The sequence below is a fragment of the Gossypium raimondii genome, chromosome 1 (assembly GCF_025698545.1).
Source record: "Gossypium raimondii isolate GPD5lz chromosome 1, ASM2569854v1, whole genome shotgun sequence".
NCBI lineage: Eukaryota > Viridiplantae > Streptophyta > Magnoliopsida > Malvales > Malvaceae > Gossypium > Gossypium raimondii.
This window is the reverse complement of record NC_068565.1, coordinates 9829661-9852372: the sequence shown is the minus strand read 5'-3', so window position 1 is coordinate 9852372 and position 22712 is coordinate 9829661. Positions and strand designations below refer to the sequence as shown.

The 22712-nt window shown below is 33.9% G+C and overlaps 5 protein-coding genes across 6 annotated transcripts; 3 read left to right on the top strand and 2 right to left on the bottom strand.

The window, feature by feature from the left end:
- The first annotated feature begins 5238 nt into the window (after positions 1–5238).
- LOC105781236 (phosphatidate cytidylyltransferase 1) lies at positions 5239–9426 on the top strand. 2 transcript variants are annotated; one of them, XM_012605781.2, is made up of 12 exons: positions 5239–5384; positions 5710–5838; positions 6218–6471; positions 6555–6706; positions 7008–7149; positions 7264–7420; positions 7800–7847; positions 7934–8008; positions 8341–8469; positions 8573–8629; positions 8792–8875; positions 9021–9426. In XM_012605781.2, the coding sequence occupies exons 2-12, from the start codon at positions 5767–5769 to the stop codon at positions 9108–9110; spliced, it is 1260 nt and encodes a 419-aa protein (XP_012461235.1). In that variant the 5' UTR covers positions 5239–5384; positions 5710–5766; the 3' UTR covers positions 9111–9426. The 2 variants fall into 2 exon arrangements, with proteins under 2 accessions (XP_012461235.1, XP_052487448.1); XM_052631488.1 differs by lacking the exons at positions 7800–7847; positions 7934–8008.
- LOC105781229 (trigger factor-like protein TIG, Chloroplastic) lies at positions 9368–13439 on the bottom strand. Its single transcript, XM_012605777.2, has 13 exons — positions 13078–13439; positions 12861–12944; positions 12443–12568; positions 12245–12333; positions 11886–12069; positions 11612–11702; positions 11172–11326; positions 10910–11002; positions 10721–10813; positions 10542–10622; positions 10300–10449; positions 9811–9906; positions 9368–9676 (listed from the first exon to the last, which is right to left on the bottom strand). Exons 1-13 carry the CDS (start codon positions 13384–13386, stop codon positions 9599–9601), a joined length of 1629 nt encoding a protein of 542 aa, XP_012461231.1. The 5' UTR covers positions 13387–13439; the 3' UTR covers positions 9368–9598.
- A 530-nt stretch (positions 13440–13969) lies between these two features.
- On the top strand, positions 13970–15663 carry LOC105781220 (uncharacterized). The gene is made up of 3 exons (XM_012605769.2): positions 13970–14389; positions 14796–14957; positions 15257–15663. Exons 1-3 carry the CDS (start codon positions 14111–14113, stop codon positions 15383–15385), a joined length of 570 nt encoding a protein of 189 aa, XP_012461223.1. The 5' UTR covers positions 13970–14110; the 3' UTR covers positions 15386–15663.
- A 26-nt stretch (positions 15664–15689) lies between these two features.
- LOC105781213 (grpE protein homolog 2, mitochondrial) lies at positions 15690–18391 on the bottom strand. Its single transcript, XM_012605763.2, has 6 exons — positions 18081–18391; positions 17169–17379; positions 16873–17084; positions 16618–16785; positions 16150–16278; positions 15690–15948 (listed from the first exon to the last, which is right to left on the bottom strand). Exons 1-6 carry the CDS (start codon positions 18210–18212, stop codon positions 15835–15837), a joined length of 966 nt encoding a protein of 321 aa, XP_012461217.1. The 5' UTR covers positions 18213–18391; the 3' UTR covers positions 15690–15834.
- A 1706-nt stretch (positions 18392–20097) lies between these two features.
- LOC105781204 (GDSL esterase/lipase At4g26790) lies at positions 20098–22526 on the top strand. Its single transcript, XM_012605752.2, has 3 exons — positions 20098–20543; positions 20631–21120; positions 21331–22526. The coding sequence occupies exons 1-3, from the start codon at positions 20178–20180 to the stop codon at positions 21522–21524; spliced, it is 1050 nt and encodes a 349-aa protein (XP_012461206.1). The 5' UTR covers positions 20098–20177; the 3' UTR covers positions 21525–22526.
- The last annotated feature ends 186 nt before the right edge of the window (positions 22527–22712 follow it).

Here is a 22712-nt window from a genome sequence, read left to right as displayed (position 1 = left end):
ATAAAATTTAGTTGGGTTTATTTTCTGAAAAATATTTTGATTTCCGAAAAATAAAATTGATATCTTTTAGTATTTGGTTGGTTTTACGTAACTATTTATATTGCTTTGATAATTTTTAAAAATCATTTGTGAAAAATTATTTTCAATAAAACAAACTTGGCTTAAATTATATTTGTTAGAACAAAATATTATAAAACATTGTATTTTGTAAATTGAAATTTATTTTATAATAATTATCTTACCTTACATATATCGATATTTAAAGCCTAATTAAAAACTTAATCGTATGTATGTGAGTTATAGTGGCACATAGAAGTTAAAGAGGATTAACGCAGCATTTGAAAAATACTTATATTTGATTCGATTGTATTATTAAAATATTCATACTTTATATTATAAAATATTTGTTACTGAATATTTATATATTATACTTTCTATTTTATTATTAAAATATAAATATAAAATATTTTTCAATAAAAATATTAAGAAGGTTATTTAAAATTTAAATTTCGTATGAATTCTGAAATTTATTATTAAATATCAAATAATTTCATTTAAGTAATTTATTATTAAATATACGTTCATGTGTATACTTTTCTATTTATAGCCATTTTATCATTGATTCTTTCACGTGATCTAATTTTTAGTAAGGGATAACAATTAGATTTATCGACGATAAAAGGAACAACAACAAAATAAATTTAAAGTAAATAAAATGAAAATGAAATATTAAATAAAAATAAATCAATCCATCAACAAATGCTACTCTAGTGTCAAATTTTGCAAGACTTGCATTGATCGTTTCTACTGGGAGATGAAATTCACTTTCAAAACCAATTAATTTTCCTGAAAAAGATTTATACAATTCATAATATCTCTAAAACTTCAATCAACTATCAACTTTTGGATGCAAATAAGAGGTCCTACCTAATAACATCTTATTTCTATCTCTTTAGATTTAATAGCATACACGCACCTCTTGATTTATCAATAAAAATGCACAGCTTTTATTTGAACTAACTCTTTCAATTATAATTTTAAACATCATAATTAAAAGAGTGACTTGTAGCTATTCATCTTCCATTAATTGTCATATTTCAAGAAAAGTGAATAATAATGGTGTAATATATAGTTACAAAGAACTAAATAATATATAAAAATAAAACAAAATTGCATGGACAACATTATTGGCTTAAAAATACTCTTGAATTACCTACACAAAGATGAAATTAAAAATATCCAAAAGTTAAGCAAAAAGAAGAAAACTTGGCTCCAGTTGCTTTCAGCTTTAGTGGATAAAAACAATCTCCAAATGAAAGGTGTTTTTACTTTTTAAATTTACATAAAAGATAAACTACTATTGTTTAATTTTTTTTGGTCACTCAACTATTGTTCATTTCCTTTTTTGGTCAACCAAATACCAATTTTTTTAATTTGGTCGCCCAACTAATCGAGATTTTTTTTGGGTCCATTTCTATTAAGTGTCGTTAAATCTTTGATGGGAGGGTGGCATAACAGTTAAAAAATCGATATAATAATAAATTTAGCCATCAACTTTTACATCTAATATCAATTTAGTTATAATTTTAAAAAGTTAACCCTCAAAAATTTACAAATTGTCTCAATTTGATCCTCAAAATTTACCTTCTTCTCCCACCACCACTACCATCGTTGCCTCCACCTCTAGTTCCTCCACCTTTCTCAAAAAAAAAAACTTCTCTTTTTTCTTTCTATTTGAACTTAATTTATCGTTAAATAGTAGCACATATATTGAGCACAAATAACTTTAGTTCTTCAAAATTTAACGATAAATTAGGTTTAAATAGAAAGAGAAAAGGAAGTTTTTTTCTTTTGGAGAAGGGTGGAGGTGGAGGTAACAATGGTAGTGGTGGTGGGAGAAACATAAGAGGAAGGTAAACTTTGGGGATTAAATTGAGACTGTTTGTAAATTTTAAGGGTTAATTTTTTAAAATTATGACTAAACCGATATAATATGTAAGAGTTGAGGGCTAAATTTGTTATTATTCCATTTTTAAATGTAGCAATAGTTGGGTGACCTATGATGCAGTTTACCCTTTTAAATATTGGCGTTAGTTTTGATTTTTTGATTGTATTTATTTTGTTTTAATGTACTTTTAGTTTAATTGCTCATTTAAATAGTTCATTTTAATTTTTTTATAAGGTTTTAAGTCATTTAGGTAATATTTAATCATTTACACATGTAATTAAGTACCAATCACATTCAATTTATGCTATACAATCATTTTCGGGTCTTATACGAGCTTACTAGAGCTCTTTTGTTAAATAACACCAAATTATAAAATTTGAAAAATCTCGGGCTGATGTCACGACCTCACAATTTTCACGTTGCGATGTCTTCAACACAGTAAGTCATGTCGTAACTTCATGCATATCGACGTCGTGACGTCATTTCACTGTTAGCCAACGTTACGACGTGGGATGTTAGTTGTCGAGACGTGAAAATGCACATTTTGGTACCTATTCCATAGCTTCAAACCAAAACCTTTCAACATTAACAACTAACTAGCAATCCTACCTAACCAAAACATGCCAAACAAGTTCATTACAATTTCAATCAATCATTTAACATGACATTCAATACACATTCATCATTTAGACCTAATCGAATTTCCAATTCAATCATTCATGCATTAATCATTTCATTTACCATCTCAAACCTGTTCAATATGCAATTAAGAACCAAGCAACTTAATAAACTTGACTTGAAATACCAAACTATATAACATGCTTAACTATATATATATACCATTTATAAGTTCATTCATCCAACTAAATATTCCAACTAAAACCTTTGGCATTCAAAACCACACCAAAAACTTATGATCATTAATCACAAAGGCATCAACTGTGACCATTTACTCAAGAAGATACTACTATATACATACCGCAATGACTAAACTCAAAATAGACACAAATCTACTGTCTGTTGATAGTGCATACTTCTTCGTTGATTCGGCTTGACAAGTTCCACAATGTGACAATCTACAAGGGAAGGAAACAACAAGAGTAAGCATTTAGAATACTTAGTAAGTTCAAATGGAAAATACTACGCTCACTTTATTTTTACAATAAGCATTAAAGCTACCTTAGTTTGACCTAAATTTGGTTAGAACATGGCACTAAAAACATCAACAAGATGAGCAAATATTTGTAACATGGACTTTAGATGCTACATGTAACTTAGCATACCAATTTATGTTACTTTCATGTAACCTATCAAAATGACAATTTCATTCAATAAATCATAAGATTATATCAAGTTTACATGATTCAATTCAATCACCTTTGCTATCAACAACCATAAGAATATATAATTTATAATTCAATCCATTCAATGACTTTTCAATTTGAATATCAAGTCCATTTAGTCACATTTCCAATTTTCAATCTCATTTATACCATTTGCCATATGAAACCTAGTAAATAGACTCAGATACACAGGTAAAATACACCATACCAATTGCTCGTCTGAGCTGAGTATATATATCAGATTACCCGTTCGAGCTAAACCTATATCACAACATATCAGGTTAATCATCCGAGCTAAACTTGTGTCACATAATATCCAAGAATCCACAATGAATGTTGGATCTCATTAACATCTGTGATATATCCCGTACAAGCGCACACAAAACCTTATTGACATGTCAATCGTATCCTAACTTTTACTAAGTTCACACGGGCATCAAGTTTCCACATATTTCAATATCAACCTTGTAATCATTTATATTTATATAACATACCCTATAAAGGGGTCACATAAGATGTTTCCATATCATGTAATCATCCATGTTTACACATTTATATCCTGTATTTTTAAATAATAACGTACATTACAAGTAGTCCAATTCAGTCCATTATTAGTCACTATATCAAATTCCATGATATTTAAATTATATACAAATATTCATATACTAAATTAAACACAAGCATACACATATAATACAAAGTGAAATAGTAAGTTCCATATGAATTTACGTGATCAAAACATCAAACAAGTTGATTCTTGAGGGACTAATCAACAATTTTAGTTTTCCTCAATTAACTCCGCTTTGATTTTATTCTTGATCTATACAATTATTTTATACATTCAATCAATACTAACTATTTTCATATTATGCCATGACATGAATGAACCTATACAAACTCATTTTATGATACTCCTAAAATTTTATATTTTATTCAATTTAGTCTCTGAATTGAAATAGCCATAACTTCTAATTCCTAGCTTGAATTAGAATCCGATTTCACATACTTTCATTAGGGACTTTATACTTTCTATTTCTAACATAATTTCATGATAGATTTTAATTTATTCAATTTGGCCCTAATGTAACAAAGTTAATAATTAAGCTAGATTAATTTACAATCTAGTCATTTTCATAATCCAAGCTTAAAATATATCAATTTCACACCTAATTCTTCAAGAAATCAATAATGATAACTTTTCAAAACTTTAACACTTTTACAAATTAGTACATAAGCTAGCTAAATCAAACTCTTATGAACTCAAGTCTATAAAAATTACAAGAAAAAAAACTAATTTTACTTACCTATTTATGGTCGAATATGTTTGAAAGTTTGAAGCTTTTCCTTTTGTTTTTCTTTCAATTTGGACGGTAATTATCATATTCATATATATATATATATATATATATATATATATATATATATAAGCAAAAGGAAATGCAACAAAATATCAAAGTTCAGATAATGGCACATAAGATAAGGCTATTAAAGTTGAAGCAATGAATCACCATCTCTTCAAATCCAAAGAAAGAGAAAGTTTTGGACCCACAATTCAAATGTAGGTTGTTTTTGGATGGATTGTGTGTTTATTTATTGTTAATATAAAAATAGTGGTAATGATGAGATTTAATACTATAAAATAAAATAAAAAAAAGTAACGCATCACACTAGAGATAAATACCAATGGAAAGGAACCTTTAAAAACGAAGCTATTCTGATTAGTCAAAAGGCCCATCTTCAAAAATCATATTATTTAGCTTCAGACTTGATCGGTGATTTTTGCCCATTTGAATGATGTTGGGCCAGAACAGTTTAGAGATGAAATTACACGTGGCCACTAGAATGGAGGAATCTACGTGGCAGTCTAACGGAGGGAGTTGCAAATCATCTGGGTCCCGTAAAGAAGAGTAGAATTTGTTCATGTTTCTTCCTTCACTCTCTTTTGTTTCCTGTCCCATGAATCGGTGGAACAACCAAAATCCATAATAACATTCTTTCACTTCCTTCTTTCTTTTTCTCTTTTCCATTTTGATCCCTCACAATTTCTGGGTCTGCAATCAAGGACGTCTAAACCTTTCACATTCATCACAACCGTAAGGCTTCACCTTGATTCTTTGTGTATTGTAATCGATTTGCATTTTATTGTTTTCATTTTCTATTATGTTGAAGATGTTGTGTTTCAGTAGTATACGTTTTTGAGATTCTTGAAAGAAAGTTGAAAACACAGATATAAGAAAGAGCAGTGAGTTGAATTTCCCTTTCAGGTTTTTTAAGAAACAAAGGAAGAAATCTAATCAAATAAATATGTAAATGGGTCAATACCTGCTACTCTAATTTTATTCCTAAAAATTGCATTCTTGCAGTGGTTTCTTTCGTGTGTATGTTTGCTTCACATTTCTTTGCCTGATTGGTATGCAGGGGTCTGTTTATATTGTCTCAAAGGTTATCATAAGGCTATATAATAATAAAAGAAACATGCAAAAGGATAACAGTGCACCATCTACACCTACTAGTGCTCGAGCTCGGCACCGAAGACGGTCCAATGAGGTTCGTACTCTATTACTACAGAAATATATGCTTATTTTCATGTCCTGTCTCTCTCTTTGTTGCTTGGCATAGTTCAGGCATGTTTGTAGGTGCTTTTCGTATGGATTTGCATATGAATGAGTGAATGAAACATATAAGTTAGAAGCAGAGTTTGGACGGTGTTGTGCTATTCGTATCATGAATTTCAGAACTTGGTTGGGAACTGAACATCTGTGGCGAGTTCGGATGCATGTTATGTTGTGCCATTTGTGCTTTTTTAAGTGCTAAGATCCCTTTTTCTTTTGTGCTTTTTTAAGTGCTAAGATCCATTTTTCTTTCTGTTTTCTCCTTGAGTGGTGAAAGTGTCATGATGATTGATGATGGTGTTCTTTGCAAGCAGTTTCCGGCTGATGAGAGCAAAACAAACGGACATCTTTTACTAGTAAATGATCACAACAAATACCGGTTAATGTGGATTCGAGCTTGTTCATCTCTGTGGATGCTGGGGTTCTTCCTCCTGGTTATCTATTTGGGTCATCTTTATGTATTGGCCATGGTTGTTATTATCCAAATATTCATGGCAAGGGAGCTCTTCAATCTACTCAGAAAAGCTCATGAAGACAAACACCTGCCGGGGTTCAGGCTCTTGAATTGGTAAGAATGATTATGATGCAAGTTTCTTGTTGTGGTAAGCACCTAAAAAGACTGATATCTGGTTGCGTTTTATGTCCTTGCAGGCACTTTTACTTTACGGCTATGCTCTTTGTATATGGTCGCATTCTTAGTCACCGGCTCGTGAATACAGTAACTTCAGATAAAATTTTCTACAGGCTTGTGAGTAGGCTCATCAAGTATCAGATGGTTATTTGTTATTTCTCATACATAGCAGGTTTGTATTTATTTCGATTTTGAGCAAGACACCCGTTCCCTGTGCATATAAGCCCCTGAACAATTTCATCTTGATGTCTGTGCTTGTTTTTTTTGAATTATAATAGTGTATATTAACTTGCCTGGCTGTCTAGAAATTTAGGTCTTGTGTTGCTTTTCAGTTTTCTGGAATTTGAGTCAATCAGAATAGTAACCTGCATTCCCTTGTTATCTCCATTTCCTTGATTATCTTAACAATCTGTGAACTACTGAACTTATATTCCCTTCGGAATTGAAAGGGTTTCAATTTGTTTCGGATTCAGGTTTCATGTGGTTCATTCTTACACTAAAGAAGAAGATGTACAAGTATCAATTTGGGCAATTTGCATGGACACACATGATTCTCATTGTTGTTTTCACTCAGTCTGCATTTACTGTGGCCAACATTTTTGAAGGCATCTTCTGGTAATTTGCAAACCGAAATAACATTTTAGTTGCTCAATTAATTTTATTTGCACTCCCATATATAATACGGGCCATAATTAATTGCTGATTAATTGATTTGTTTCATTTATGCAGGTTCCTTCTCCCAGCATCACTAATTGCTGTCAATGATGTTGCAGCATATTTCTTCGGTTTCTTTTTTGGGAAAACTCCTTTGATCAAGATATCTCCTAAGAAAACGTGGGAGGGTTTCATTGGTGCATCGGTTGCAACTACAATCTCAGCATTTGTGGTAAGAATTTTTACTTGTCCAGTTTGACAAAGTCTTCAACTTGTTTTGGATAGAACTGAAAAAAAAAAAAGATTCCTAATTCCTGGTTCGTTTTTGTTCCATTGATGTTAGTTTGATTCTTGAGATATAAGCCTTTTATGCTGCAAACGATATGCAGTGTGTGCTTGAAATAGGTGTTTATAAATCTATCAATTGAGTCTAATCACAAAGTGCTTTTTATCATCTGGGGGAAACCGTTTATCTGAATTGTGTTGAAAATAGAACTAGTAATAAATGTTGTCAACATCTGATTTATCAATGGGAACCGGGTTGAATCTCTCAACAACCTTACGTTCCGTGATGTATTGGTGACATAGATTCTTCACAATCATTTATGCAGCTCGCAAATATCTATGGTAGCTTTCAGTGGCTGACATGTCCTAGGAAGGTAACACATCATGGAACAAATTCATCTTTAATCAAGAAAAAAGTCGTACTATTCTGATAGTGATAATATGACTTAAACGCATGCAGGATTTATCAACCGGTTGGCTTCACTGTGATCCTGGTCCACTTTTTAAGCCAGAGTATTATCCGTTGTTACCATGGGTGAGTGAGCCATCTAGAAACAGTGATATGAATGGTCAAATTAGATAAGCAACCAAAATGAAACAAGCCCTTCAAATATGTTTACGTCATTGATAAATTTTCCTTGACTGCGGGATGTTGTCTCACTGGTTACAATACATGGCACTAGCAACATCTATACCTAACGATTTGCATGTAGAAGAACAAAATGGACTAACAAGCCCCACTTGTTGTAATAGCCCAGTATAGTCAATGCTATCCATGGCCGAGTTCTTGACGTTAGAATTATGATTTTTAATCTGTCTAACAAAATATGAGCTGCTCAGTAATTTACTTTCGGTAATATGTTGCAGTTGCCATCGACAGAGATAGCAATTCTGCCAGTTCAGTGGCATGCTTTATGGCTGGGCCTATTTGCATCAATTATTGCACCATTTGGAGGCTTTTTCGCAAGTGGTTTCAAGAGAGCTTTTAAGATTAAGGTGAACATGTTGTTTACTATTGCGCTGTCTAAATAGTAAAACTGAAGAACTTTTTTCATGCCCCTGCCAACCTCATTGACCAACTTCTTGTTGGGTTACACAGGATTTTGGAGATAGTATACCTGGACATGGTGGACTTACCGACCGAATGGACTGCCAGGCAAGCTGCTAGTTGCATGACTTGATTTCTAAAACATAACGGCATCCTTGTATTCTACATATCAATTATCATGTTTTTGAATTTATCTCCCTGTTCTATTGTCTCTGGCTAGTTTTCTGTATCTTTGCTTCAGTTAAATATGGTTAATGTGTTGTATTCCAGATGGTAATGGCTGTTTTTGCATACATCTATCATCAATCATTTGTTGTTCCCCAAGATTATACAGTTGAGACGATTATGAGCGAGGTAACCACTTATTCTCATCATATATGGAAATTAAAAGATTCAGTTCTTCTCTTTTTCTTATCTAGTTTCTGACAAATGAGGTGTCTTTTCATACAAGAACCGAGTATGATCTTATGTTTGTCTTGCTTTCACCCCCCTGCTCTAGATATTAAGCAGCCTTACTTTGGAAGAGCAGCAAATACTGTATATGAAGTTAGGACAGATATTGCAGGAGAGAATGTTCGGACGGAACTGAAGTTTATTCAAATGCATTTTGAAGGTGATTGCAATCAAAATTTCTTGTGGATGACGGGGAATAGTGTTAACACTTTTTGCTTCTCCAGTTATGGTTGGGATTACAGTCTTCGGATGTCTCCTGCATGATCCTTCCATCTTCAACAAGGTAAACTTGTACAGTTGGTGAACTTAGTCTTATGACACCAAAGAGTAGGATTACATATTCATGTTTATGATGAAAAAGAATATAAAAATATAGGACCTAAGCAAACTTAGTACTCGGGAAAACTCGATGTTTCGAAAGATGTTTGTTCTAATACAAGGTTGATCACAAATTGAACTGCTTAATCTTTTAAAAGAACCTACATCTCATAGTCTCTCAACCAAATGCAGATTCTATTCTGCATAAATGAAGATATTACTTTTCGTCTGCAATTTGACAGTCACCCCTAATCCAAATGTGCCTCTGATTCGGTCCAGGGCAGAATTTTCTTCTTTCTTTTATGTTTATCTAGTTACATACTGAATATCTGCATGTTCTTTAAGCCATTCAAGCACTTTTGCACCCTCTAGCACATCTTGTACCTAAACAATTTCAAAAGGACATCATATCATCACTGCACTAAATAATCTTCTAGTCGAAAACAAGGAAGAGTGGAGCATGTTTCGCTCAGTTTAAAATGTGTAGGGAGGTAAAAGAAAAGAAGTGAATACTGGACCTGTTCCCTCACGCGTTCCTCATCGTATTCTTGCTTGTGTCGTTTGAATTCGGCAACCGAATTCTGTACCTCTTTCACAAGCTCCTCAGTTGAAAACTACATAGAAAACCCAAGAAGGTGTTGAAATATATGAAACCTTTGGGATATATTTTAAAGTTATTTAGGTAGATAAATCTTAGAATAAATCATTTGAGATATTCTAAGAATATTTTATTTTATCTTTTAGTAGTTTATTAGAATAAGGGAATTATTTTCCTTATCTTTTAGTAGTTTATCAGAATAAGGGAATTATTTTCACAATTAGGTTATGACTCTTTTCTTTATTTAAATTCAGTTGTTTAGTCAATAAAATATAGACCAGTTTTATTAAATGCTCTCATTGACAACTTTCAGAAGGAACATATTGAAAAGGAATTTTGATGTTCAATTGTCATTAGTTACAAGTCAAACATATCGATTATATCAAAAGTTGGAAGCAATATACATTACCTGCAAATTTTCACGTTTGAAAATATCTCCTACTGCGAGATTCTGCTTTATCAAGTTTATTATGTTCTCTCTCTGGTTCTCCAGAAACTCATTCACCGCCTTAGGACTTGACAGAGTAGCCAACTGTTGTTCATTTAGCTTTACATTCGCCTGCCAATGCCAAAATAATGAACAAATGAAAAAAGCAGATAAGAGACAAACATAAACAGGTAAATGGTTTTTATTTTTATTTTTTATTTTACCTGAATCTCTAGAAGTCTAGCTCCATAAAGCTGCCTACCTTGTTCCTCAAACAAGGATTGGGGAATATCGATCTCAACCATCTGATTCAACATCATGGTGTAAAAGTTTAGTATTCTAGGAAAAGACAAAAAGAGACCTCAAATTACATTAAACTAATAATCGTCGGTATATCAATAACCTTGCAAAGCTGGTCTAGAATTGCATTATCCGTTGCTTGGTCTTTCGCAGCTTGCTCCATTTCTTGGCACTTTTGCAATAACGACTCCTTGACCTGCAGATTTGTGCGGCGGAAAAAGTTTGTGTAAATGCATTTGTCGGATTTAGAATTGGAAAATAATGGTGAGTGAGTTCATATCATATCGATAACCTGGTTTAAGTCGGTGCAACCAGGAAAAAGCTTATCGGCAATAGAGTCATTTAACTCGGGTAAATCCCTGTAGAATAGTTCTTTGCATTCAACCTATAAGAAAACCAAGAAAGGTAATAAGATGAGAGTTTCAAACCATTGCATATAACATCAAATCAATTACCATTGCGTGTCAATTTCCTTTAACTGATCTTTTTCGTTAAACTTAGCAAATGAGAAAATCTATGACAACTTGGAAACCAAAAAACAAAATGGAACTCACAGTAAATTGAGCTTCAACACCCCGAAGATTTTCTTGTTGCCATGTTTCTGGAAATACATACGGAAAGGACTTGGTTTCACCTTGTCGAATACCGATTATTGAATCAAGGAAACCGGGAAGTACTTTATCATCATCTTCTGTATCAAACTGAAAACCTAAAAAAAGAAGAAAAACAGCTAGTAAACAGATATGCAATATGCAGAAACAGTATTGGAAACATAGAGACATAATGAGATCGAATGCCAGAAATTTTCAACAAGTCTTTGTAAATCGAAAGAAATGGCATTTTTCTTTTCAAATACTCATTCTAATATCAATTCCGACCATCGATATATTTTGACATTCTGGAGAGAATTGAATAAAATAAAACTAGGGTAGACATAAACATGCTTTGTGCAGCAAAAACGAAAAAATGGGCAGTTGGACTCGTATTGGCAGACCTTTACTCTCTGCAGCTGGAACTTTTTGAACATTAGACTCATCTTGATCAATAGTTGTTGCTGATATATCAAGGACTGCAAGATCACCAACCTGAAAATATTTGAACCTTCCATAAGTTATAAGACCTCTATGATAACCATCTAATTTTCGTACTCGTATTCTAAACAAATATGAGACAATCGAAACCGAAAACATCGATTGCAAGGAAAGTTAAAGCGTCAACGGTTAATACTATTTTGAACAAAGAAAGGGTTTTTCTAAAAAATGAGTAACCTGTAGTCCTCTATCAGTTACAATTTTCAGTGTGCCTAAGGACTTGTGGCGGCGTTTTATTTCCTCTTCACAGGCTTTTTCAGCTTCTATGTCATGGTCTATTTCGACAACAATCTTCATGCTTTTGTATCCATTCTCGGATATCCATTTTACTTCAGGTGCCACATCTACAATCACATCGTAACTGCAAAAACAAATCAAATTAATATCGATTTGTATCATTGCTGGTAGAGGCATATGCATACTAATAATGCAAGTCTTGCCACCTATTAAAAGCCTCTCCCTGTCTCTCTCAAGTATCTAACAGGAATGATTTTGAGCATATGAAAGTGATATTTATGGATGTAATATTTACCAACCTAAGAGAGCTAAGAGAAGAATAGCTTTTTTCCATATCGGAAAATTTGGTGATTATTCGAACCGAATCTCTCAGAGCTCTTCCGGTTACCTATAGAATAAGATCAACCAAATATCAGCAAGTTGATTCTTAACAATGTATAGGCCGAAGCTCGGGAACAAAAACCAGACCAGACCGGCCCAATCATTAGTAAACATACCGTAGACATCGCATGAGGGAGGGTTCTTTTCAGAATGGATTCTACTGTGGCCTTCTGAACACTTTCCTCACCTACATAATTAAGAAGAACACTCTCCGGGATCTTCCCTGGGCGAAATCCGGGTATCTGGTTCATGTTAAAAAGGAAATGGATTTCAGCATTCAAAATGAATCTAGCAAAGCAAACAGCTAACATAAGAACATCTCAGCATACTAACAAAGAATGTTCTAGTACTACATATAGCAAAGTGGGGGAGAATTAAACAGCAAAACTATGGACATTATCATATAATCCCATAAAAGTTTGAGGCATGAGATCAAGAAGCTGTAAACGAAGAAGGCTTTATTATGAACCAGATGACCTTACAAATTACAAAACTACAGCACTACTTAAAACTGAACTTTGGCCAAGAAATTACCTTCGCTTGCTTCATAAACTCCTTTAGGACCCTTTTGTAACAATCCTCACCTACTGCAGCCGGAACTTCTACACTCAACCTTACCTACAAAAGAAGTCAAATAAAATAAAGAAAACAACTATTAAATGTCTCAGTAAAAAAATAAAAAGAAATAATATTAAGAAACACAAACTTCAAATTATGAAAATATCAATAGAACAGACCGCTAAAATCTTACTCTTGAATTAGGCTCTTGAGTCTCAGTGACCATTATATCAGCTGGAAGCTTATCTGTCTCGGCTCCAGAAGTCGCTGAAGAAGCTGGTGAAGCCTTAATCCGAGATGAGATTGGCCGTTGAAGCGATCGAATTTGGCGGGAAAAACAAGAGCGTTGGTTAAGAGGATAATTTAAGGGTCTTTTTTGGACATTGTTATTGAATTGGAGAATTGGGTTTTTGAAAGAATGAGAAATGGAGTATCTGGGAACGAAAAGACGGGTGTTTTGGTTCAAATTGAGGAGTTTTGTGGAGTTCACACAGACCTCCATTGTGGCTGCTCTGTGGTAAAGCTTGAAGCTTTGGCTGTTGAAGATAAAAAGACTTGACAACTTTGTTGTGTGATATTTATTTTTGATAGGATTTTCAATTGAAGTAAACGGTGCGTTTCATTAACCATTTGATTATGAACAAATAAATTGCCTTCCGTCGTTTTCGGTTGGGGGTAAATTTCAAAATTATATATTAATTTTGATTCAATGTATAATTTGATACATAAACTACAATTTGATGTAATTACACACATAAAATTTTGATTGCTGTTTAAATATATACATGAAATTTTAATTTTGACTCAATCATACATATTTAGATAAATAAATATATATATTAACAATTATGTTAATGATTTGTGAGAATTGGATCAAATCAAAATTTTATGTATAAAATTGCACATTAGATCAAAGTTTATGGATAATTTTGAAAATTATCCTTTTCATTAAACTTTATTTTATGTTTGCTTAACACGTGGACTTAATTAATTTATTACAGGCCTAACCACAAGTACAAACTGAACCGAAGCTGTTCTCTTACAGGCTTGATTATTGTCTTTATTAATCTCTTGTCTGTCTGTTTTTAATTACTGAACCGAACCCAACACCTACAACTGTACAAAACGAACTTAACACTTTTACACACTTCCGCTTTCACTCGAAAAAAAAATCTTCTCTCTGCTTACAACTCCTGATAATTATCTTCAAACTTTGGAATATAGAAATGGAAGGAGTGGGCTCCACCAGGCTGGGCCGAGCTTCCGCTAGGTACGGTGGTTCAACGGCGGTGTTCAATGGACCGGTGAGGAAGTGGAAGAAGAAGTGGGTTCACGTGTCGCCTTCATCCAACGCTAAACTCTCTCAGTCCAACGGGAACGGTTCCGCCGCCTCCAGCATCCTTCTTTGTAGGTGGACCCCACTCTCCTTTGCTGATTCCGGGTCCTCCGCCGTCGATGGCGAGGACGAGGAGCAACCCCCAAAACGCAAGTACCGCTATACCCCTGTAAGTGTGTGTGTATGAATATACGTATGTATGCTTGTAAGTACACGTATCTGTCCGTGTATAAAGCTTCGTGTCCTTTTTGTGGTGGTTTTAGCTAGGGTTTTGCTTACTGTTATTTAAAATTTCATGTTTTTGATTCAATTTGGAGCTAAACCATTAACTTTTCTTTAGTAAATGATAACCTGTTTACCCCTTTTTTCATGCAATCAAACATAAGACTTTGAATTTCCAATATATTTTATTGTTAAAAATGGGTTTTTTTCCCCACTGTAGTTATTCCACTAATTTGTTTATTCTGCTTGAATATTTGTACTTATTTTATTCTGACACGGTGTTTTGGCTTCTGTTCTTTAAAAAAAAAAACAGTAGTAATCATAAAAATGGTTGTTGATCGTCATTTTTGCAGGTTGCTGTGTTAGAGGAAGAGCGTAGAAGGGCAGCTGCTGCGAAACAGGTTGAAAATGAAGCTAAGACAGATGAGAATAAGACCAAGCGATCCCCAGATTGGCTGTCTTCCAAGACTGATAACGAGCTGAACATGAATAACATTTTGAAGAAAGAAACTCAGGTATCACCTTTAATTCTTATTTGAACTGTCTTAATTGCGTTTGAAAGTTGAACTTAACTGTAATATGACCTTTTTAAATGGAAGTAAGAATTAAAAATGGTGGTTGACAATTCTTGTCCGGAAAATTTGACTATGACAAGAGCTAACAGCACCTCTTAAATTTGTCATGGTTTATGGAGGAACATTCTTGTCCCGTAGTTGGTATTGTTAAAATAATAGTTGAGTTGCTCAAAGTTGAAAATGAAGCATTGAATTCCCTTTCAAGACTGGATTAAGATAAAGACCTACCTGGTTTGCAGGATTCAAGCATGGGTAATTTGGACTTGGGTTTGTGTCTGAAAGGCCATGACGGCAGCCACAATTCTGTTGGCGAGAAGGTGGATCAGGTGAAGCCAGCAAGCTTGACAGGATTTTGGGCAATCGGTTGACTTGTAATTAGTTCAAGGGATAGGGTTCATGTGCTGAAAAGAATCCGTATATTTGGTCACTCCATATAGTAGTAGTAGGTACATACATATGCTTGATCGTATAATCAGTGTGTGGTGTATATTCAAGCCTTAGCAGTCGTTTGCAACTTATCAGACCTTGTCATTGTAGCTATTATACATAGAATAGAACCCCTAGATTTGATATATATATCTCCTGTCATCATGTGGATTATGCTCTAAGGCAGAAGTATTACATAAAAGCTTAGCCTATTGTGACATCTTTATTGGGCAATGAAACAAGATATTGATGGGCAAAAATTTTGATAAGGAAACAAGTTTTCAAAGATGAATCTTTAACATAAGTGAAAACCTCACTATGATATATAAATTCTTATGACATAGGCGAAGTTTTTGAAAATTTGCCAATGGCAACTCTACCATGTTTATCATCAAGCATCAGAGTCTTTGTTACTTGTGTTATTCTTGTCTGCATCAGGATCCGGTGCTTGAGTAACACTGACCTCTGCTGGTCGAATAACTCGATCGTAGAGCATGTATCCTGCCTGCAACAAAGGAGGCAAGATCACTTAAGGCTGTTTGAATAGCAGCAAATGGTTAAATTCTATCTGGTAAAAGATTATTATTATACTTGAATAATCTTCTTGGTTATCAATCATATTTCTTCACCCAGATTTAATGTTGAATCGACTCTAACAGACACGTAAATGGAATGGTTTCAATAAAACTGGATTAGAAAGAGATACCTTCAACACATGAGCAACAGTGCCCGGAGGCTTGGAGTTATCAGGAACTTGGAATACTGCATTGTGCATGTTTGGATCAAATGGTTCATTTGTAGGGTCGAATTTTTTGACCCCGTACTTTCTAAACACCTGAAAGCAAAAACATTTCTAACTGGTCAGTAACAATTCTAACATGTTATGGAACACATGTTGAGTACAAACATTGTCAAGAGTGACAAAAGAGACAACTTGTTGCAAAATTAACTTCACAAATGGCTGTGTATAACAAACTTTCGGATAAAGCTGCAATGGTTGAATTGATTTTAGTTTGCTAATTTTGCTCTCTTACTAAGAACAAATGCCGAAATCAAACCTACTAATTCAAGTATAGAAAATTACCAACTCTAGCTTGGATGGACGAGAACTCACAACACCATAGGAAGCTGTGAAACAAACTACTGAGTTTTGGTTAAGAGTCACAAAAATTACCTCTGCAAGCTGTTTCTCAGTCATTTCAACTCCTTCGAGGAGTGTCTTAAGGAGTGGTACAGCTCCGGCAGTATCATTGGATTCGTCAATCTTAGAGAAACTACCTTTAACATGGGTAGAAGCCCTTCCTAAATTGTCTGCAACATCTAATAGGTCCTTCGCAAAATTCTGCAGCACATTGACAAATAATTCTCATCACTTTCATAGGATCCCGAATACAATAGAAATCAAGAGATGTTGAGTCACCAACAATACCTGTACAGCAAACTTTTTTGAGTTGTCTGCTTCACGTCGTGTTCTGGCCATAACATTCTCCATTTCTGCGAGGGTTCGAACAATTTTGTCCTTCATTTGTTCAATCTCCTTTTGTTTTTCCTCCAAGAGTCCATCTTTTTCCTCCACAAGTTTGATCATGTCAGCCAATGATAAGTCACCATCACTCTCAGAATCAGAATCGGAACTTGAATCTGAATCAGAAAATACAGTCCGTTTAGCAGCTCTTCTTCTTTTATCAGATTAAGGCATTGTATCTTGGAAACCTGGGTTAAAACCTGATTCTTTTGTTTGATCGGTAACTTCAGCCCCTCCAGGATTTGTCCCCCCACTTCGCCTTGCAGGCTCTTCACCATTACTTTGTGCAGAATTCTCATGCTCCCTTTTTGGAGGCTCAGGCGGCGAGGCAGACGAAGAGATTCCATTTTGTTGGAATGCAGAGAAATTAAGGCTTGAATGATGCAGCAGAAACACATCATTTGTAACCAACTGCACAGAGAAGAAAGCACATACAGCCTATAATAGTGCATCAAACCTCAAAGAAAAAGCAATATAATGAAAAATTATGTCAATATGTAAGGGTGATTATGTTTTGCAAGAACCAAAAATATGGGTTTAGGATCCTAATTCCTATATGATCACTCAATTACTTAAAAAACATGAGAACCTTAAAACTAAACAAGATCTTAATCAAAAGCATATGAAGAATGAGTTTACAAGTTCTAAATCACTAATGAAATAACTGCATTAAGGCAATTAGTAAAATTGCTCCTTTGTTATGTTTCATCCATAGCAACAACAAAAATTATATCTTTTACTCCTTTGTGTTAAACTTTTACACAATCAAAACATACAATTTAAATAAGAAGGCAGCAAAATCGATCAAAAAGACCAAAGAAAAGGGGAAAAAAAAGATACTGTGAACTGTGAATCTTAAGATCCTAAAAGGAACTTAGTTGCATAAGAAATTAAACCTTTTAACTTGCAAACAAAACCAGCGAATTTCAACATGATAAAACAAATAATAGACAATAAAAAGCCAACGCCCCTATGAAAAAAATAATAAAAAAATCATCAAAATTGAGCTAATTGAACGAAACCCTAAACCCTATCAAAACCCTCTCAGAATTAACCATAAAAATACAAGGGTTTTATCTTTTTTTACTTCATTTGCTGAAAATGTTTAGTACCTTATTCGAAGATTGACAAACAAGAGAGTGAAACTGGGTGGGAAAGCTTGGCGTTTGAAGCTTCTGCGGAGCAGAGAGAAGCAAGGAGCGTGCACCGACGCTCTTTGAAACGCGTGACAAAGCCCTAGACATCAAGTCTCTGAAGATGAAGGATGACGGTTTTAGAGGGTCAAATTTGGAAATAAAAAGACAAATGAGGGGTTTTTAGAGAGAGAACAAAAAAACAAGGGCGAAAGGAATTAGAGGCAAAGAAGGCGCGTGAAGAGATGGAAGTTGATTTTGGGCTAGTTCTTTATTACTTTTGAGAATTGATTTTTGTTGTTGGACTTAATCATCTCTTAGTAAAAATAAATCGACGTTGTTTTGATATGCGAATTGGTGAATTTCGACATTTCCTATGTTATGTTTTTGCCTTGTCAAGTTTTTAATTTTTAATTAACATTTGAAATAGTATTTGTTATACTGTCAAAGTTTTTAAACTCTACTTAGAAGGAAGAGTAAAAGTTGACAAGTATTGGAAAATTTTATTTTACGAGTCTTTTCCATCACATTATTTATGCTTTATTTTAATTATTCAATGATATTTCACTAATTTTTTATATCATTGACACATAATTTAAATAGTTTTTCATTCTTAACTCCAAACTCGAACATTAAATTTTGAATTTCAAATCCTAAACTTTGAACCCTAAACTCAATTTCAAAATTAAGATTCAAGATTTGGGATTTAAGGCTAATGGTTCAAGGTAAAAGAATGTCAAAATGATGTATAAATTATATGAAAAAATTACTGAAATATCATTAAATAATTGAAAATAAACCATGAATAATGTAATGGGAAGGGTCTATAATATAATTCTTCATCTTATAAAAATATAGTAAAATATTAAATAATAAAAAAAAGATGACATTTTTTTATAACTTATTTTAAGATTGAATCCTAAAACCACATAGTTAGTTTGGGAAAGATGGAAAGTAAAGAAATGGGAAGTCACGTTTGACATGTGACTCAAGGGTTGCGTTGCAATGCCAACTTACAGAAACAACATCATTTCTTCTGGGTTTATTGTAGGCGTTACAAACTTATAACTGCATGGATTCTTATCCCCTTATAGAAGCAACGTTTAAAGCTGTTCTAAAGCAATTGGCCCTCCCTTCATCACTACCTCTCCTCATGTGGGTAGGCAGGCTCAACTGCTCATTTGAATTTTAATCCCTCAAAATTCATCACTTATTTTTTAGGGCTACGCACTATAAACAAGTTCGTATTTTTCTTAATTAGTATTTTGATGGGTTTACAAAATGGAAGTATTTTGAAATACTTGAACCAGCAAAACCATAATAAATTAAAGAGTTTATATATGGTCTAGCTCGACTTCATGACCTTTGGCATTTAGGTCAGTGACGAGGGAGCATATCACTTCACTATTCAAGCACTACGAGATACTCTCATTATGTAAATCTGTTAGGGTTTTCAATAAATTTGAAAGACAAAACTTAAACAGAAGACAATATTCGATTTGTGAAATGTGTGCTGAGGCACATCAACAAAAAAATAAAAAAGTATTAGCGAATGCTTTAGTTTACGATAGTTTTCGTTTGTTTAAAGATTAAAAAAATTTCTAATCTATCAATTTACCAAAACTCTCCACTACAAAAGAAAAAACAAAATTTGATCAAGAAAAATACCAAACTCATAGAGAATCCGACCATCAACAAAAAAAATAGGCCAAATATTGCATATAAATATTTCCCAATTTATTAATTACCGAATAAAAATCACAATTTATTTCATTAAGAAATATTGCTTCAAACCCATCATTATAATTGGTATAAATACTATGTAGGGAACTCAAAAACAAGTTGGTTCATTCCAGCCAATAAAACATTGTTATTGTCATGAATGATCATTGTCTTAAATAATACAAAGCTCTTTCACCTACTTTGAGCAAAATTTAAAGTCTCAACAAACTTCATCTGTCTAATTGTCTATTAACTTCCTCTCACTCTTCACTTTCATCAATATCGCACCAGCTTCACCAAACCCTTGTTGTCTATTTATATATACAAACCTGCAATTTTGGAAAGAAATTAAATATGGCAATTAAGGTCTTCTCATTCTTCTTCTTTGTTTATCTACTTGTGGAAATGCATGAAATAAGTGCAATGGTGCCTGCTGTTATAGTCTTCGGAGATTCTACGGTGGATCCAGGGAACAACAACCAGATATCCACTGTTTTGAAGAGCAATTTTGCGCCTTATGGTCGGGATTACTTCGGTGGTCAGCCAACCGGACGTTTCTCCAATGGTAGGATTGCCACGGACTTCATTTCGGAAGCATATGGTATCAAGCCAGCCATACCAGCATACTTGGATCCCAAGTTTGACATAAGAGATTTCGCTACCGGAGTCTCGTTTGCTTCGGCTGGAACCGGTTACGACAAAGCAACTTCTGATGTCCTAGTAAGTCAAGCCATGGATGGCTGATAGTTATAAAATTATCGGTTTCTTCAGCTACTTTCTCATTTTTTTTTCCCATTGATTTTGCAGTCAGTGATACCATTTTGGAAGGAAATGGTGTACTACAAAGAATTTCAGGACAAACTAAGAGGGTATCTAGGCAATGATATAGCTAATCATCACTTGAGTGAATCACTGCACCTGATAAGCATAGGAACCAATGACTTCCTAGAGAACTACTATCCTTTTCCAACCCGATCTTCGGAGTACCCTGTCGATAAATACGAGATTTTTCTAATAGGAATTGCCAGCAATTTCATCAGGGAGCTTTACAATCTGGGAGCTCGGAAGATAGCAATAAGCGGCCTTCCTCCGATGGGATGTTTACCGTTGGAAAGAACGACGAATATCATGCACGGAAGTGCATGTATCGAAGAGTATAACGACGTGGCTAAAGATTTCAATCAAAAGTTGCAGGATTCTGTCACGGAGCTGAACCGGGAGCTCGGTGGAATCCAACTCGTGATGTCGAACCCCTACTATAAGCTCTTAGAAATGATCCAAAATCCAATTCTGTTCGGTTAGTCCTTAGCAATAGTTCATAGTACTTGCATAGAAAAGGAAAGTCATAGGACAAGGAGATATATGTCTACTAATTGAACTTCATGCATTAAAATGGTAAAGACATAGAAGGACAACATAAACTACACAACCATATTTGTCTGAAACATGAAATCATAGTTAAACCTGCATGTGTTTCTCGACTGATGAAATTTCTACGACATGACAGGATTTGAGAATGTGGCAACAGCATGCTGTGGGACAGGATACTTCGAGATGAGTTACATGTGTGATAGGATGAACCCATTTACATGTTCGGATGCCAATAAATACATATTCTGGGACTCCTTTCACCCAACAGAGAAAGCCAATTTCATTTTGGCTGATCATGCTTTCAAAACTACCCTTACCGTGTTCCGATAATTACTATAAAGCACAAAACAAGAAGAAGCAGTGTTTCATTGTTGTAGAATTCAACATACTATTATTATTTTCATTGCAAAGAAATGGGTCAAGCTTTTAACCACGTAAGATTATTATCGATTGAAAATGACTGGAGCCTCCATCGCCTGTCTCCATCAAACACCCTCAGTTGACAATAACTATACCTTGTAATGTTTATTCCTATGATCCAAATGCCATTATATTTATAGTATATATGGCTGGATGTACAAGGGAAATAGTTCTGAACCTTCTTCACAGTTTCGTTGAAATTTCATCTCCTTTGCAAATTCATCTCCTATAAGTCATACACGTTCTATTGCCGCTCAAAATGAAAATTTCGAAGTTCTATTCATTTCCAGGGTTCTTTTTTTTCTTTTTATTTTCTGTTTTGTTAAATAAATGGGATCTAAGGTCTCTAGTCCGAGAGTTAAAAATGGCAGCGGTTTGGGGGAAAGGGAAAAATCAACTAAGCCATCAGAAAGAGTTGAAGCTAACATTAATGGTTCGAAGGGGAATAAAAGAGATGGGTATGCAAAGAAGGCATTGTTTTATGTAAAGAATATGATAGAGAGGTGTGCATGTAAGTTGAAGATCAAAAAGTATATTGGAAAATCTGGGCGCAGTAATAGCAAGAAGAAGTCTCCTATGGAAAGGTCATGTTGTGCTTGTATTTCATCAGAGAAAAGGACTCAATTGACAAATAATTTATTCAAAATGAGAACATTTTTGTTGAAGGTTGGAGGCGGTCATGATCATGGAGGAAGCAAAGCCAATAACATCAACGGTTGCAACAATGGTGGAGGGAATCATGGAAAGGGAGATACTGATAAGAAACAGATGTAAATTTCACCCTTTTATTCTTGGTTTTCCTTTCACTTGTATGTTTTTTATCAGGACCAGGATTTGATTTTTTTTTTCTTTTAAAGTGCACTTCAAGTCCTTAGCAAAGTAATAAAGTTAATGGAATTCTCTTTGTTGTAAGATTTGTTGACATCGCCTCAACAGGTATGGTTGATAATTGTGGATTTACTTTTGATTTTATCGTAAATGAGAGTATTATATTATCTAAATAAATTTTATCATGACAAATTGAAGAGTTTGTGCACTTTGAGACACTCTCGCTCTATAAACTAGTAAAGGCTCTCGATAGAATTAGGAGAGAAAATC